Source organism: Rhinatrema bivittatum, chromosome 5 (genome assembly GCF_901001135.1).
Source record: "Rhinatrema bivittatum chromosome 5, aRhiBiv1.1, whole genome shotgun sequence".
Classification (NCBI taxonomy): domain Eukaryota; kingdom Metazoa; phylum Chordata; class Amphibia; order Gymnophiona; family Rhinatrematidae; genus Rhinatrema; species Rhinatrema bivittatum.
The window spans coordinates 244,081,049-244,097,010 of record NC_042619.1 but is presented as its reverse complement, the minus strand read 5'-3'; the positions used below and the strand labels follow the sequence as shown (position 1 = coordinate 244,097,010).

General features: G+C 46.6%; 1 protein-coding gene across 2 annotated transcripts in view; it reads right to left on the bottom strand.

The window, feature by feature from the left end:
* The window catches only part of LOC115092615 (acetylserotonin O-methyltransferase-like), a 103,492-nt gene that overhangs the window by 52,979 nt on the left and 34,551 nt on the right, over positions 1-15,962 (bottom strand). For both annotated transcript variants that reach the window (XM_029603652.1, XM_029603653.1), the window contains exon 4: positions 1,097-1,165. In XM_029603652.1, the coding sequence (XP_029459512.1) occupies positions 1,097-1,165 (69 nt within the window). The remainder of the gene's footprint in view (positions 1-1,096; positions 1,166-15,962) is intronic.

Sequence of the window (15,962 nt, the reverse complement as noted above, 5' to 3'; positions counted from 1 at the left end):
TGTTGTCTCGCCGTAGTTTGATAATACCCTGTTCCTGTTATAGAGTATTGCCCCTCATTTTCATAAATCCCACCCAAACTGTCTGACTGTCTGCATTTATGAATGTACTTATATTATCTTGTAAGACTGCACCATTGTTGGTCACATTTTATACAGCAACCTCAATTCATAGCAGCCCATTGGCTGAGATTATTTATGGATGGGAAGGGGGCTGGAGACATAAGTCAAGATTTAACAGTTCTTCAGATGGTCAGCAATAGTGGAGAGAAAATAGCCTTTGGCATTTTGGGATGGTCAACGTCCTGACTTCAGTTGCATATTCAATTGAATGGGTCTTGAGGTAGATAAAAACAGTGGGAGCTGTAAGAACAGTTGCTATCTGCTCTTTGTCTTCAGCCAGTATCAGTATCAACTGACAATCCTTAGTTAGAGCTGGCTTCTGCTATCAGATGGGTGATTCCACCTGACATTTTTTTGTTAGACTCATCTTTGGCCATTAGGTCAGAGAATCACATAGTTTTTAAGTGCACTGCCCTTCCCCATATTCTCAGTATTCAGTTCTCTAATTGCTAAGTTTCTTTGTGTGGGGCACAGTCAAAGTATTACATTTTTTCAATGATCAGTATTCTCTCTATGACAAGTTTCTTCAGCCATCTTTATATTTCAGAACATGCACGCAAATATTTCAGATGCAGTTCACAATTCAGCACATCACTCATCTTATAAGGTCATTTTTCAAAGGGTATAGGCCTTTAACTTTGTTCCTTTGAAAATTGACTAGAGCAGTGCCAGGAGTGGGGAAAGTAAGTTAGTGGGGAAAAGTGGGGAAAGTAAGTTAGGTGCTCAAAGCTGATTTCCAGTGCTAGGTGCCTAACTTAAAAACCTATATTTAGAGAAGTGAATAGCAGGCCTAAAATTAAGTGCCTCAGTTTTTGGAACCTAGTTAGTTATGTGAATTTTCAAATTAAAACTTAGTTACCCATTCCAACTGAAATTTCGTTGAACTTTAGCTACCTAAAACAAAAATACCTAGGTTAGGCACTCAGCATCCTTTGAAAATCAGCTTTCTTGTTCCCAGAAAAACTACAGTAATTACCTGTAGATAGCGTCATAATGTTTTTTAAAGGGTACTCCAAAAGCTCTTTCCAACTGGTTTTCACCATCTCTACAAAACAAAATAATTTGCATGAAGCTTTTAGCTTATTTTGCTGGAGATAGAAGCTGATTTGTGATTAAGAAAAACATGTTATTGTAGAAGGCAGGCAGGGGCCATGTTTCAGGATGCCCTTGATAGTGTGGTTACCAGGCTTGGCCTTCCCCTGTGTGGGGTGGTTCAATGATTTGGGAGTTAGTTAGAGCCATTGGGCTGGGCTCTTTTGCACTGGAGATTCAAACTATGCAGTGGCTGTTTTGGTGCCCTGATTGGTTGTGCCCCAGTGCATCAAGAAAAAAAGGTAGTCGCTAGAGGCTGGTTTAAGGGGTGAGGTATAGAAGTGCTTTTTTTGCCTTCCAACATCTGCACATCTCCTGGCTTACTTTTGGCATGCCTTCTAGAGAGAAGAATAGAGCAGGGGCAGCCATGCAGGCCCTTTTGAATAACGACCAGGTGAACAGGTGATAAATGTGCCAGTCGGGCTCCTTTGGATGAGCTGGAGGCAGTTAGTGTGTCTGTCAGGTTGGGTTGTGCTGCAAAGTCATGTGGGTCATACCGAGCTGTCAAGTGAGCCCTCGTTGATGGTGGAGTCTTCTCATGTGTCAACTGGGTGGGAGTTGAGTGCTCCTGACTGCGCAATGACAGTGAGCCGCCATCAGGAATCGGAGGCAGGCCATGGTGAAGCGTGTGATTTGGGCGCGTATCGGGAGCTGTGGCAATTGTCTCGACCCATGGTGGAGAGTCGGCAGCAGGTAAGGGTCCATTTGTAGAGTTGGTTCACATGCCTCATGTTGCTAATAAAACTGCAAGGAATCATGCTGGTGAGCATGCTAGAGGATGCAGTTTGACAGTGAGTCGCAGTATGCCAGAGATGTTTCACCATCTCCTTTGCAACCTAATCAGCTGGCTATTCCTCAGCCTATTTCAGTAGGGGTGTGCATTCGTTTGCAACATATTGGCAATCCGCAACGTATATGTCCATATATGTTTTATTCATGGAGTCGCGAAACGTATCGTAATTCCCCACAAATATAACATATCATCCGTTTCATACGTTGTGTGCCGCGTGCTTTTCTTAGCCGCCATTTGAAATCGGAGAATGCCATTTGGGTGTATCCATAGCCAAAATCCAGCCCTTTCCTATGAGTCATCAGTGACCTCACAGCCCTGTCAGACTGGGTCGGTCAGGTTGGCAAGGAGACCAGAATGCAATGTATCAGCGATAAGAAGTTTTGCAATGCAGCCAATCGTGCTCTCACTCAATGGTCGGTGACACTTTTCCTGATGACCCAGCACTATATATACTTAAGCACGCGGCACGGCGTGCCATGCACTTTCTTTGCAGGGGTGATCTGGGGTGGCCGGGCGGTGGTCTGTCTCTGCGGAACATGGCTGCACAGAGCTAGTCTGAGTTCTCAAATCTGTATTCAATTGCTAGCTAGGGTAGTTACTTAGATAGAAAAATATATTTGTTCTTCATTTGGCTGCAGTGCCAGCTAGCCCTGTTTTTTTTAAGCACTTTTTTTAGTTGATCTGAGATGGTCTCTCTGTGCCAGGGAGAGAAGCTGCTAGCAGTGGCATTTTGTTGTTTAGGGTAGGTTACAAGCACCATTTGGGTGTTGTGGGTGGGAGAGATATATTCAATTTCGAGCTAGTTTGCTAGAATTTCCATTGAAAAATATATTTCATCAATTTTCCTGCTGTGCCAACAATTCTAGTTTTTTTTTGTTAACTGCATTTGTTTAATTGAACTCACTCAGTCTCTCTGTGCACTGAGCATCAGTGCCAGTGGGGGCACTGAGTAGTTTAGCAGACTCAAGTATATTGGGAGAGCGCTGTTTTCTGAAGCCAAATCCCCAGTGGGGCTCTTTTGTAGTTACAAGCCTTGATATGCACACATTACATTAGTGCATATCAAGTGACATAGTGAGGGCAAAGGCGATCGGCGCCATACTGGCAGTCGATTGCCTTTGCCCTCACTTTGTCACAGGGAGCGACCGTCGCTCCCTGTGACATAGTGAGGGAAAAGGCGATCGGCGCCATTTTGAAACCTCCAGCACCGGCACCGGCACCGAGGGTATGATTGAAGGGATGGCTCCCGGACCCCCCGCTAGACCACCAGGTACATGTAAAAGGTTTTGGGGGGGGGGGGTCGGGAGGGTGGGAGAAGCAAAGGGGTAATTTGTAAAGTGTCGGGGTGGGTTTTTTTTATCGGGCCATCGGCGCCATTTTTATCAGTGGTAGCCAAAATGGCGCTGATGGCCCGAGAGCGGGAGATCGCGCCGGGACCCCCCCCCCCCCACTGGACCACCAGGTAACTTAACATTTTGGGGGGGTTTCAGGAGGGTGGGGGAGGGTAAGGAATTGGTTTTAAAGGGTCGGGGTGGGTTTAGGGGTTGTTTTGGTGTGCCGGTTTTCCCGCCCTCCCCCAAATAATTCCCGTGCCCTATTTAATGATACAATACAAATGCCCCTGACGATAAATCAGGGGCATTTGTATTGTATCGTGCACTCTAACGATTTAGAACGATTTTAAAATTATCTGACGATAATTTTAATCGTTCAAAAACAATTCACATCCCTACTTTGGAGCTCTTTTCTTGTTCTGATGATTGCTCCCCAGAAGTTTCATCAAAATTGATAAAAAAAAAAAAAAAACCCAATTCTGCAGCCAAAAATAGGCTGCAAATACTTCCCCCAATGACTTTAATGGGAATTGTTCTTATTTTCTTAACCCTATTCTGTAGACGTAAACTTTTCTTGAAGACTGTAATCTGTAAACACCTGTATTTATTATAAGAACTTGTATTTACTATTTATATTTATTATTTAGCTATTAACATTGTTCTATTACCACTTGGTACTATTTCTCTCCTTCACCTCTAACTCTAAGTTCCTACTAAGTTAGCCATGTTATTTATACCCAATTGTTGGATGTAATTGTATATTTGTTTAATTGTTCAATCTGTTTGATGTAATTTTCTGTTCCTTGTTCCGTGTAAACCGAAGTGGTATGCACTAGTGCATGAACTCCGGTATATAAAAGCCTTTAAATAAATAAATAAATAAATTGGAAAATGAATAAAACATAGCAACGGATTGGGGCCGCCATTGAACAAATGCAACGTATTTGGCCCCTGATGAATACGAATACCGAATCAGATGAATCCGTCCCTTCTGCACATCCCTAATTTCAGGTGGGTCCAAGTTGCCTGAGGATGGACTGCCCCGGTGTCTGACCCGGGTGGTACTGTTGGGACGTTTTGTGAACCAATATTAAATGCTGATGCAGCAGGGGCCTATCCAGGTTTTAATATGCCTGGGCTTGGAGCTAGGAATGTGGGATCAGGATAATTCCGCCTGGTGCAGGGGATGGGGGGGGGGGGGGGGGGGGGAGTACTGGTGTGCAGACTGACTCCAGACTCCCAAATTGGGATTTTGACTTGGGTCTGTTGGATATGCAAGGAGCATGGGATGCAATGGTTGAACAGCCTCATGGCACTGGTTTAAGTCATTGGCAGGGGGCCTGTCCTAGTTGGGGTGCTCCTGGAAGATATTTGGGGGTATCTTGAAGTTCTTTTGGAACTGATGCTTGGTTCTCTATGGGGCAGTCTGGTAGTTATATATTGCCTCATGGCATGGGATTTAAATCTGTGGGTTTTCCAGTAGAAGGTCAGAGGTGCTCTGGGAATATAGGGGGTGCACAGGGTAGTGGATCTCGTGGGGGGTGGGGGTCTGATTTGTTGTTTCAGGTGGATGATCTATGGCATGTGGGGGATGAGTCAGTGGATCGCCTTAGATCTTCATATCAAGAGAGCTGGAGGACTGCAAGAGTCTGCTGAGATAAGCTGAGTTTTTGGTGGATTCCAGGGTAGAGATTACTAGACAACCAGGCTCGGCTCTGGAGAGTAAATTTGCTGGTCAGCAAACAGGGAGGACTCACGATGAGCAGGCAACTTCAGTATTGGGTGAGTGTGTGAATGTCAGTGGAGACAGGCCAAGGGATGAGGGTGAATTTATCATGGTTTCTGAAGGGCCCTCGGGTAATTTGATTGACTAGAATGGTCACTCAGCTGGTAGTCAGGGTGTGTTTGTATCTCATATTGGTAGAACTGATACAACTGCAAGTCGGTAATCTGTGCCAGCAGAGCAGGGATGGAGCAAGGATATAGCTGGTATCCGTGCTAGTTTGGAGTCTCTGAATAAAAAGGTTGAGGTGGCAGGAAGTAGCACAGCTGAGCGGGCAAGACTGGTGCAGGATAAGAATAATAATCCTGCTTCTAGTACGAGTGCTGTATCGGGGCAAGTGGAGCAAGGGTAGGTCAAAGATGGGCAGGAAGCCTTGTGGGGGTCACAGGAATTGTAGTCGTTTTGATTCCACTCTACTTCTTCTAGCTCTTCTTCCTGGTCTCCTGTAAATTTAGCTTTGGCTGTTGGCAGTCAAGCTATGCGTGTTACGCGCGGGCTGTGTTCTGGTGTTGTGAACACCACCCAGAAGGGTGGCTCCAGGTAGAGAGAGACAGGGATGGCTGGAAACAGTGTCAGAGTCCAGGCTGGGTCAGGGCAGGTGGCAGGTAACAGTGTCAGAGTCCAGGCTGGGTCAGGGCAGGCAGCAGGCAACAGTGTCAGAGTCCAGGCTGGGTCAGGGCAGGCGGCAGGTAACAGTGTCAGAGTCCAGGCTGGGCCAGGGCAGGCGGCAGGTAGCAGTGTCAGAGTCCAGGCTGGGCCAGGGCAGGCGGCAGGTAACAGTGTCAGAGTCCAGGCTGGGTCAGGGCAGGCGGCAGGTAACAGTGTCAGAGTCCAGGCTGGGTCAGGGCAGGCGGCAGGTAACAGTGTCAGAGTCCAGGCTGGGCCAGGGCAGGCGGCAGGTAACAGTGTCAGAGTCCAGGCCGGGTCAGGGTACCTAGTAGTAAGGCAAAGAGCCCGAAGGCCACACACACACATGCATGGCAGAGCAGAGAGCCTGAAGGCCACACAGGCATGCAGGGCAGAGGGCCCGAAGGCCACACACACAGACACGACAGAGCAGAGGGCCCGTAGGCCACACACGCACACAATAGGACAGCGGACCAAAGGCCTTACTCACACGGCAGGGCTGAGGGCCTGAAGGCCTCACTCACACAGCAGGGCAGAGGGCCTGAAGGCCACACACATACAGCAGGGCAGAGGGCCCGAAGGCCACACACAGCACAAGGTATAGCAGGGTAGAAGGCTCGAAGACCACACACAGCGTAAAACAAGGCAAAGCAGGATAGAAGGCCCGAAGACCACACACAGCGCAAGGCAAGGCAAAGCAGGGTAGAAGGCCCGAAGGCCACGCACAGCGCAAGGCAAGGCAAAGCAGGGTAGAAGGCCCGAAAGCCACGCACAGCGCAAGGCAAGGCAAAGCAGGGTAGAAGGCCCGAAGGCCACACACAGCGCAAGGCAAGGCAAAGCAGGGTAGAAGGCCCGAAGGCCACACACAGCGCAAGGCAAGGCAAAGCAGGGTAGAAGGTCCAAAGGCCACACACAGAGCAAGGCAAGGCAAAGCAGATCCAAGGACCACACGCACCGCAAGCAAGGGAGGCTAGAGCAGGGAGCCCAGGCGAGCTCGATGCCGAAGCCCTGAGGGAACTGCCAGACAGGGATATAAAGGGAAGTACAGAACATAGAGTGAATAAGGGAGTTGGACTGGGCCCGTCAGGAGAGCCAGCTCTAGAGGGACCCCTGGTGGTGAGGTGGTTGCACAGCAGCCATAGCCGTAACAATGCGGGGAGGACAGGGGGACGCCTGCTGTGGTCACTCTCATGGAGTTAGGGAACAATGTATCACATTCTTACAGGGAAAAAATTAGGAAGCAGAAATATATTGATATTTTTTGCTTGCTTAAGGGTGGCAGGAGGAAGGAGAAGAGAAAGGGTAAGAAAGAAGGTTACCAGAGTGCTGAGAGTAGGGTGCCAAGATATTTTCTTAGGTTGGCCAGTGTGGCCAGTATGGTTGTTATGACACTTCACAGTACGGTTGCTTGCTTGTTTGTGCTGATATGATTTTAGGGGCTCATAAAGGCTCAGGTAACGAGTTCCACAGTTTCTGCGCAGCAGAGGAGGGTGGGCCAGGCAGTTTCAGCACAGGAGGGGCGGCCTTTTCATGGGCAAGGAGTGTCACCCAGGGGAAAAATGCTGCAGGATTTCCAGATGTCTGTTGGCATTTTATAGGGATGTGCAGCCAGAAAGTATTCCTTGCATTTGGGATACGTATTCGTCGGGGGGCATTTTCATTGCATTCGGACGTATGGCACCCCGATATGTTGATACGTGCATTCGTTTTCCGGTTCCCATTAAAGTTAATGGGGGAAGGATTTGCAGCCTATTTTTGGCTGCAGAATTGGGGTTTTCTTATCAATTTTGATGAAACTTCTGGGGAGCAATCATCAGAACAACAAAACAGCTCCAAGGTTCTTGGACTGTGGCAAAGTGGCACCAAAGTGGCATGAATAGCCTAAGGTACTTTAAAGGGGCAAAGGGGTACCAGGATTGGCAAGAAGAGTGCTTTAATAGAGGCACAAAGCAGCAGCGAGAGTGTCAAAAACACACCACAGCTTCAAAAGAGAGCACCGATAACAAATGCATGAACCCTCGAAGGCAGCATGACAGGCAAAGAGGCAAGACAAGTGGCATCGACATCATACAGCACAATGAAGGAGGAACATACATAGCAAGCAGAAAGACTGGCACCAACACACTGAGTAACCATGATAGTGGCCAGAACACCACAAGGAGTTGAGTGAGTCATCTGGTGTATGGCAGCAAGGCAGAGGGTAGATACAGGCTGGCTACACCCGGGGAGAATTCCCTTTCCTTTGAGCCGGAAAGGGCTCCCTTGAATGGGTTGGCCCCTAGAGTGGAGCATGAGCCTTCAAAGCGTGGCAACGTGGAACAGGGTCTCACTGTGAGCATGGTCTCACTGTGCTGTGTTTGCCACAGTCTAAGTACCTTGGAGATCTTTTCTTGTTCTGAACATGGGTCAACAGGTGGTAAGAGGCTGCAACAACAGGGAGAGTTCCTGCTCTTTGAGCAGGAAAGGGCTCCCTGGAATGGGTTGGCCCAGAGCGTGTATAATGTTACAAATTGTTAGGATTTAAGCATTTCCAAACAGATCATGACTTCATAAGCAAGGTGGAGGAAGTTCTCTTCTCTGCCCTGAAACTAAAGAAAACTGTTTTTTTTTAAGGATCCATGCTGTGAAGGATTACTAGTTTGAATTGCCAGAGACTGTGGTTTCCCTTTGCAACACGGGTTCAGCCATTAGGACTGGACATAAGGCATGGACGAACAGGCACAGCAGTCGAGGACAGAGGTCAAGCCCATGGAGGGACATAAGGCCTGGACGAATAGGCAAAGCAATCGAGGTCAAGCCCATGTAGGGACATAAGGCCTGGATGGACAGGCAGAGCAATCGAGGTCAAACACTTGTAGGAACATAAGGCTTGGACTGACAGGCAAAGCAGTCGAGAGATTGACAGAGGTCAATCCCACCTAGGGACATAAGGACTGGACGAACAGGCACAGCAATTTGGTTTTTTTTTTAAATTTATTTATATTCCTATTTTCAAACTTTTCCAGCACTTCATAGTCGATTACACTCAGGTACTGTAGGTATTTCCCTATCCCCAGAGGGCTTACAATCTAAGTCAAACCCTTGTAGGAACATAAGGCCTGGATGGACAGGCAAAGCAATGGAGGTCAAACCCTTGTAGAAACATAAGGCCTGGATGGACAGGCAGAGCAATCGAGGTCAAACCCTTGCAGGGACATAAGGCCTGGACGGACAGGCACAGCAATGGAGGTCAAACCCTTGTAGGGACATAAGGCCTGGACGGACAGGCACAGCAATGGAGGTCAAGCCCTTGTAGGGACATAAGGCCTGGATGAACATGCATAGTAATACAGGACAGTGTCAATCCCACCTAGGGACATAAGGCCTGGATGAATAGGCACAGCAGTCGAGAACAGAGGTCAATCCCACCTAGGGACATAAGACCTGGACTGACAGGCAAAGCAATTGAGGACAGAGGTCAAGCACACTTGTAGGAACATAAGGCCTGGACGGATAGGCACAGCAGTTGAGGACAGAGTTCAATCCCATGTAAGGACATAAGACCTGGATGGACAGGCACAGTGGTTCAGGTCAGGTACATGTGCTGCAGTGCTTATATTATCTGGAGCAAAGGAGGCAGTTGGAGCTGCTGCAAGGCTTTTAATTGCTTTTATTCATCTTGCCATTCACAGGGAAAATTTGGAAACCCAAGCAAAGGCAGGTTTATTTGGAAATTTGCGATATGGAGCCACTTTAAAGTGATGAAAGTCCCACGTTTTGCTTGGTGTAATTACTGTGCCAGGGATATTAGCAGAGGCAAGCAAATGGGACATCTATCAAATTTTGGAAAGAACCATCATATGAAGAGGCAACACCCAACAAGATTACTGCCATCAGGGGATGGTGGCAGTACCAGTGAGGGGATCCCTTCCAAGCAGTGAGCAGTGGTTCAAAAGCAGCAGAGTCAGCTCACACCCTCATTCCCGTCTAGCAGTCAGGTAGCAGGCCAGCAACCCCCTGACATGTGGCAGAAGCGACAACCCAACACGGAGGAAATGGGGTGGAGTGCGGTAACGCTATCCCAGAGTAGGAGGCAGGCAGCCTCAAAAGTTGTAACCAGGACCACTGGGGAAATGATTGCCCTTGATGACCAGCCCTTGCAGTTAGTGGAGAATGTGGGTTTCAAGCGTTTTCTGAAGGTCGTAGTTCCAAATTACAAAACACTAGCATTTCCATCAACTCTGGTGCCAGCCTTCAGTGGTGAAGGCTCATGATATCCCCTGTCATTGAAAAGACACGTTCACTGGGCACACTGGTTGGTGGACATAACAGATATTGATGAGCCACTTTGGCTAGGTGTGGCCAGACAGTGGACTTGTGTGCCCAATATGCCAGTGGATCTGTCTGCATGTTCTCTATCAGCTCTGAGAGATACCGTGTCACTGACAGAGATAGAGCAGCTTTTAAACTAGAACAAGGGGGAAAGCCGACAGTCACTCAGCAGTGCATGGTTCGGAGAAATGTATCCTTGAAGGATACTAATGAAACAGGAGAGTTAGGGCATCCCAACAGAGAGGTTCCATTAAAAGCAAACATAGTCCATATGCCAATATGTAAAAAATCATCAAAACTAATGATTTCCGAATTATCCCAAACAACTGAAAGCAGGTTGTTAAAACAAACAAAAAACACACTTTGAAATGTCTATATGCCAATGCCAGAAGTCTAAGAAGTAAGATGGGAGAGTTAGAGTGTATAGCAGCAAATAATGAGATTGACATAATTGGCATCACAGAAACTTGGTGGAAGGAGGATAACCAATGGGACAGTGCTATATCAGGGTACAAATTATATCGCAATGATAGGGAGGATCAACTTGGCGGGGGTGTGGCACTATATGTCCGGGAGGGTGTAAAGTCCAACAGGCTAAAGATCATACAAGAGACTAAATGCTCAGTAGAATCTATATGGGTAGAAATCCCATGTGTATTGGGGTAAGAGTTTAGTGATAGGAGTATTCTACCATCCACCAGGACAAAATGGTCAGACAGATGATGAAATGCTAAGAGAAATCAGGGAAGCAAACCAATTTGGCAGTGCAATAATAATGGGAGATTTCAATTACCCCAATATTGACTGGGTAAATGTAACATCAGGACTTGCTAGAGATATAAAGTTCCTGGATGTAATAAATGATTATTTCATGGAGCAATTGGTTCAGGAACCAACAAGAGAGGGAGCTATTTTAGATTTAATTCTTAGTGGAACACAGGATTTGGTGAGAGAGGTAACAGTAGTGGGGCCACTTGGCAACAGTGATCATAACATGATCAAATTTAAACTAATAAGTGGAAGGGAGACAATAAGTAAATCTGCAGCTCTAACACTAAACTTTCAAAAGGGAAACTTTGATAAAATGAGGAAAATAGTCAGAATAAAACTGAAAGGTGCAGCTGCAAAGGTTAAACGTGTTCAACAGGCTTGGACATTGTTTAAAATACAATCCTAGAAGCACAGTCCATATGTATTCCATGCATTAAGAAAGGTGGAAGGAAGGCAAAACGATTACCGTCATGGTTAAAAGGTGAGGTGAAAGAGGCTATTTTAGCCAAAAAATCATCCTTCAAAAATTGGAAGAAGGATCCATCTGAAGAAAATAGGATAAAACATAAGCATTGTCAAGTTAAGTGTAAAACATTGATAAAACAAGCGAAGAGAGAATTTGAAATGAAGTTGGCCATAGAGGCAAAAACTCATAATAAAAACTTTTTAAAATATATCCAAAGCAAGAAACCTGTGAGGGAGTCGGTTGGACCATTAGATGACCGAGGGGTTAAAGGGGCTCTTAGGGAAGATAAAGCAATTGCAGAAAGACTAAATGAATTCTTTGCTTCCGTGTTTACTAGTGAGGATGTTGGGGAGATACCAGTTCCGGAGTTGGTTTTCAGGGGTGATGAGTCAGACGAACTGAACGAAATCACTGTCAGCCTGGAAGATATAGTAGGCCAGATTGACAAACTAAAGAGTAGCAAGTCACCTGGACTGGATGGTATGCATCCTCGGGTACTAAAGGAACTAAAAAATGAAATTTCTGACCTATTAGTTAAAATTTGTAACCTATCATTAAAATCATCCATTGTACCTGAAGACTGGAGGGTGGCCAATGTAACCCCAACATTTAAAAAAGGCTCCAGGGGTGATCCAGGTAACTATAGACCAGTGAGCCTAACTTCAGTGCCGGGAAAAATAGTGGAAACTATCCTCAAGATCAAAATTGTAGAGCATATAGAAAGACATGATTTAATGGGACACAGTCAACATGGATTTACCCAAGGGAAGTCTTGCCTAACAAACCTGCTTCATTTTTTTGAAGGGGTTAATAAACATGTGGATAAAGGTGAACCGGTAGATGTAGTGTATTTGGATTTTCAGAAGGCATTTGACAAAGTCCCTCATGAGAGGCTTCTACGAAAACTAAAAAGTCATGGGATAGGAGGCGATGTCCTTTCGTGGATTACAAACTGGTTAAAAGACAGGAAACAGAGAGTAAGACTAAATGGTCAATTTTCTCAGTGGAAAAGGGTAAACAGTGGAGTGCCTCAGGGATCTGTACATGGACCAGTGCTTTTCAATATATATATCAATGATCTGGAAAGGAATACGACGAGTGACGTTATCAAATTTGCAGATGATACAAAATTATTCAGAGTAGTTAAATCACAAGCAGACTGTGATACATTACAGGAGGACCTTGCAAGACTGGAAGATTGGGCATCCAAATGGCAGATGAAATTTAATGTGGACAAGTGCAAGGTGTTGCATATAGGGAAAAATAACCCTTGCTGTAGTTACATGATGTTAGGTTCCATATTAGGAGCTACCACCCAAGAAAGAGATCTAGGCGTCATAGTAGATAATACATTGAAATCGTCGGCTCAGTGTGCTGCAGCAGTCAAAAAAGCAAATAGAATGTTAGGAATTATTAGGAAGGGAATGGTTAATAAAACGGAAAATGTCATAATGCCTCTATATCGCTCCTTGGTGAGACCCCACCTTGAATACTGTGTACAATTCTGGTCGCTGTATCTCAAAAAAGATATAGTTGCAATGGAGAAGGTACAGAGAAGGGCGACCAAAATGATAAAGGGGATGGAACAGCTCCCCTATGAGGAAAGGCTGAAGAGGTTAGGGCTTTCCATCTTGGAGAAGAGACGGCTGAGGGGGGATATAATAGAGGTCTTTAAGATCATGAGAGGTCTTGAACGAGTAGATGTGACTCGGTTATTTACACTTTCGAATAATAGAAGGACTAGGGGGCATTCCATGAAGTTAGCAAGTAGCACATTTAAGACTAATCGGAGAAAATTCTTTTTCACTCAACGCACAATAAATCTCTGGAATTTGTTGCCAGAGTATGTGGTTAGTGCAGTTAGTGTAGCTGGGTTCAAAAAAGATTTGGATAAGTTCTTGGAAGAGAAGTCCATTAACTGCTATTAATCAAGTTTACTTAGAGAATAGCCACTGCTATTAATTGCATCAGTGCATCAGTAGCATGGGACCTTCTAGGTGTTTGGGTAATTGCCAGGTTCTTGTGGCCTGGTTTGGCCTCTGTTGGAAACAGGATGCTGGGCTTGATAGACCCTTGGTCTGACCCAGCATGGCAATTTCTTATGTTCTTATGTTATGTTCCTTTGCTTGGGCAGGCTGAGAGTCACTCATTCCAGCTGCTTTCTTTCTCGCCCATCGCACAACAGATGAATCTTTATGGGCAACATGCCTTGGGCGTTCTGAAGTGGTGGAGGAGGTACTATCTGTCGCTGACACAGTGCTGCTCCTGCTTGGGCTAGCACAAGTCTCTTAAGTGCCTGCTGTTTCCACCTCTGCGTCAAGCCTAATCTGTCTCTGCCTATGGCGCTCCTGTTCACAGACGTTTGCTAACAGCAGGTCCTTCATCAATATGAGATAATCATACTGTAGGGCGAGTTTTCCTTTCACACGGGGATCACATATTGTGGCGAGCATGTATGTGCGGTCTTCTGTTAAAGGCCTTTTTCTCTCTTCCACCTGCTGCTGCAAAACGTCCAGACAATGCAACGCCTCATCTGTCATTCCCTCTTCCTGTTTAAAGGCCTCCAAATGTTCATCCAGGAGATGAACTATAGGGATGATGTCAGCCAAGGTGGCACTTCTGGAACTCAGCTCCTCCGTGACATCCTTGAAAGGCTGCAGGATTTTTACCAGCTGACTCATGACTAACCAATCATGATGCCCTAGGGGATTCTGCACACCTATGTCCATTGTACCAGAAAGTTCATGAAGGGGTGTCTGCAGCTCCAATAACCTCTCCAGCATCATAAAGATGGAATTCCACCGGGTGGCAATGTCTTGAATGAGACGCTTGTGAGGCAACTCCAAATCAGTCTGCTTTTGTCGGAGAACCTGCCCCGCCTTCACACTTCTGTGGAAGTTGACTGCTATGTTCCTGCACTTCTGTATTAATCTATGCAGGTATTTGTTCTCTTTGTCATTAGAATCCAACCCCAGAGCTGACTTCACTACCAGGTGCAGAGTGTGTGCAAAACATTGGATGTTCTTAAAGCACCCATCGTTTATTGCATTAACCATGTTTGCACCGTTGTCTGTGACAAGGAACCCAGCCAGAGGTTTCCTGTCTCGCTGCTGTAGTTGCCAGCCCTCCAGCATCTCTCTGATGCATGCTAGAATATTGGCTGCAGTATTGGCCTGGTCTGTCAGGAGGGTGTGCAGTAAAGCCCACCTCTACCCTGATACTTGTTCAGTAATAAAGCTGCTGGCTGCCCCTGCCTCAGCTAGGACCGCCAGTGTGCTGTCAGGGAGAAGTAAGAGTGTGCAGCATTCATGGCGGTCCAGATATCACAGGTGAAATGCACTCTCCCCTCTGCCTTAGCTAGCAGTGCTTGCATGTGACTGCAACACTGTTTTTACAGGCTGGGATGACCTTTCTACTAAATGTGGTTCTGGAGGGGATTTGTAATTTGGAACTACGACCTTCAGAAAATGCTTGAAACCCACATTCTCCACTAACTGCAAGGGCTGGTCATCAAGGGCAATCATTTCCCCAGTGGTCCTGGTTACAGCTTTTGAGGCTGCCTGCCTCCTACCCCGGGATAGCGTTACCGCACTCCACCCCATTTCCTCCATGGTGGGTTGTCGCTTCTGCCACATGTCAGGGGGTTGCTGGCCTGCCACCTGACTGCTAGAAGGGGATGAGGGTGTGAGCTGACTCTGCTGCTTTTGAACCACTGCTCACTGCTTGGAAGGGGTCCCCCGACTGGTACTGCCACCATCCCCAGATGGCAGTAATCTTGTTGGGTGTTGCCTCTTCATATGATGGTTCTTTCCAAAATTTGATAGATGTCCCATTTGCTTGCCTCTGCTAATATCCCTGGCACAGTAATTACACCAAGCAAAACGTGGGTCTTTCATCACTTTAAAGTGGCTCCATATCGCAAATGTCTTTCGTGATCTTCCCCTCTCTAAAGCCTTGGGGGTGGAAGCTGGCTCTGGAGCTGAGGTAGTGGGTGTACCCTGAGAAGCAATGCCAGGGGCCTCAGTCACCCTCTGTGCCTGTGCTGACTGCTCTTCCTGCTCCTCCTCCTCATCATCAGTTTCATCTCTCCCCTGCTGCCCTGACATGGAGGCTAAGACAGGACTAACTGATCCTCCCGAAGATTCGTTGTCACCTATTACTTCTTCCGTTTCTCTTGAGAATCCCACACAAGATGATTCTTCATCTGAATCAGAAGCAAAAGTGACTTAGCTACCTTGTCAACGCTAAGTGTTATCGAGACTTCTGTCCCCCTGCTGCTTTTGGGTGTAGACATTTTGTCTGGCATGACTCTGCCTCCCCTTCCCTCACCTCCAAAACTACAGGGCCAGAAACATGTGGTGGCAATGGCGATGCATCATGGTCAGATTTCAATTTTTCAGGATGGAACTGCCGGCCCCTACAAAGAGTTTAGATTGCAACAGATGCCTTTCTAACTTTAATGGGGGAGTTACACTAGTGTCTTTTGAAGTGCCTCCTCTGCCATTCCCAATCACTCGACCTCATCTAGCTTTCCCTGACATTGTGGATTTAATGTGACTGAGTAGTGCCTACCCACTGCCCACTGTCACGGTGCCTTGCTGTACACTAATCTAAGGCGTGTGGTGTGCACACACACGCAGCTTGCTTGTAAGCAGAAAAGAGGCA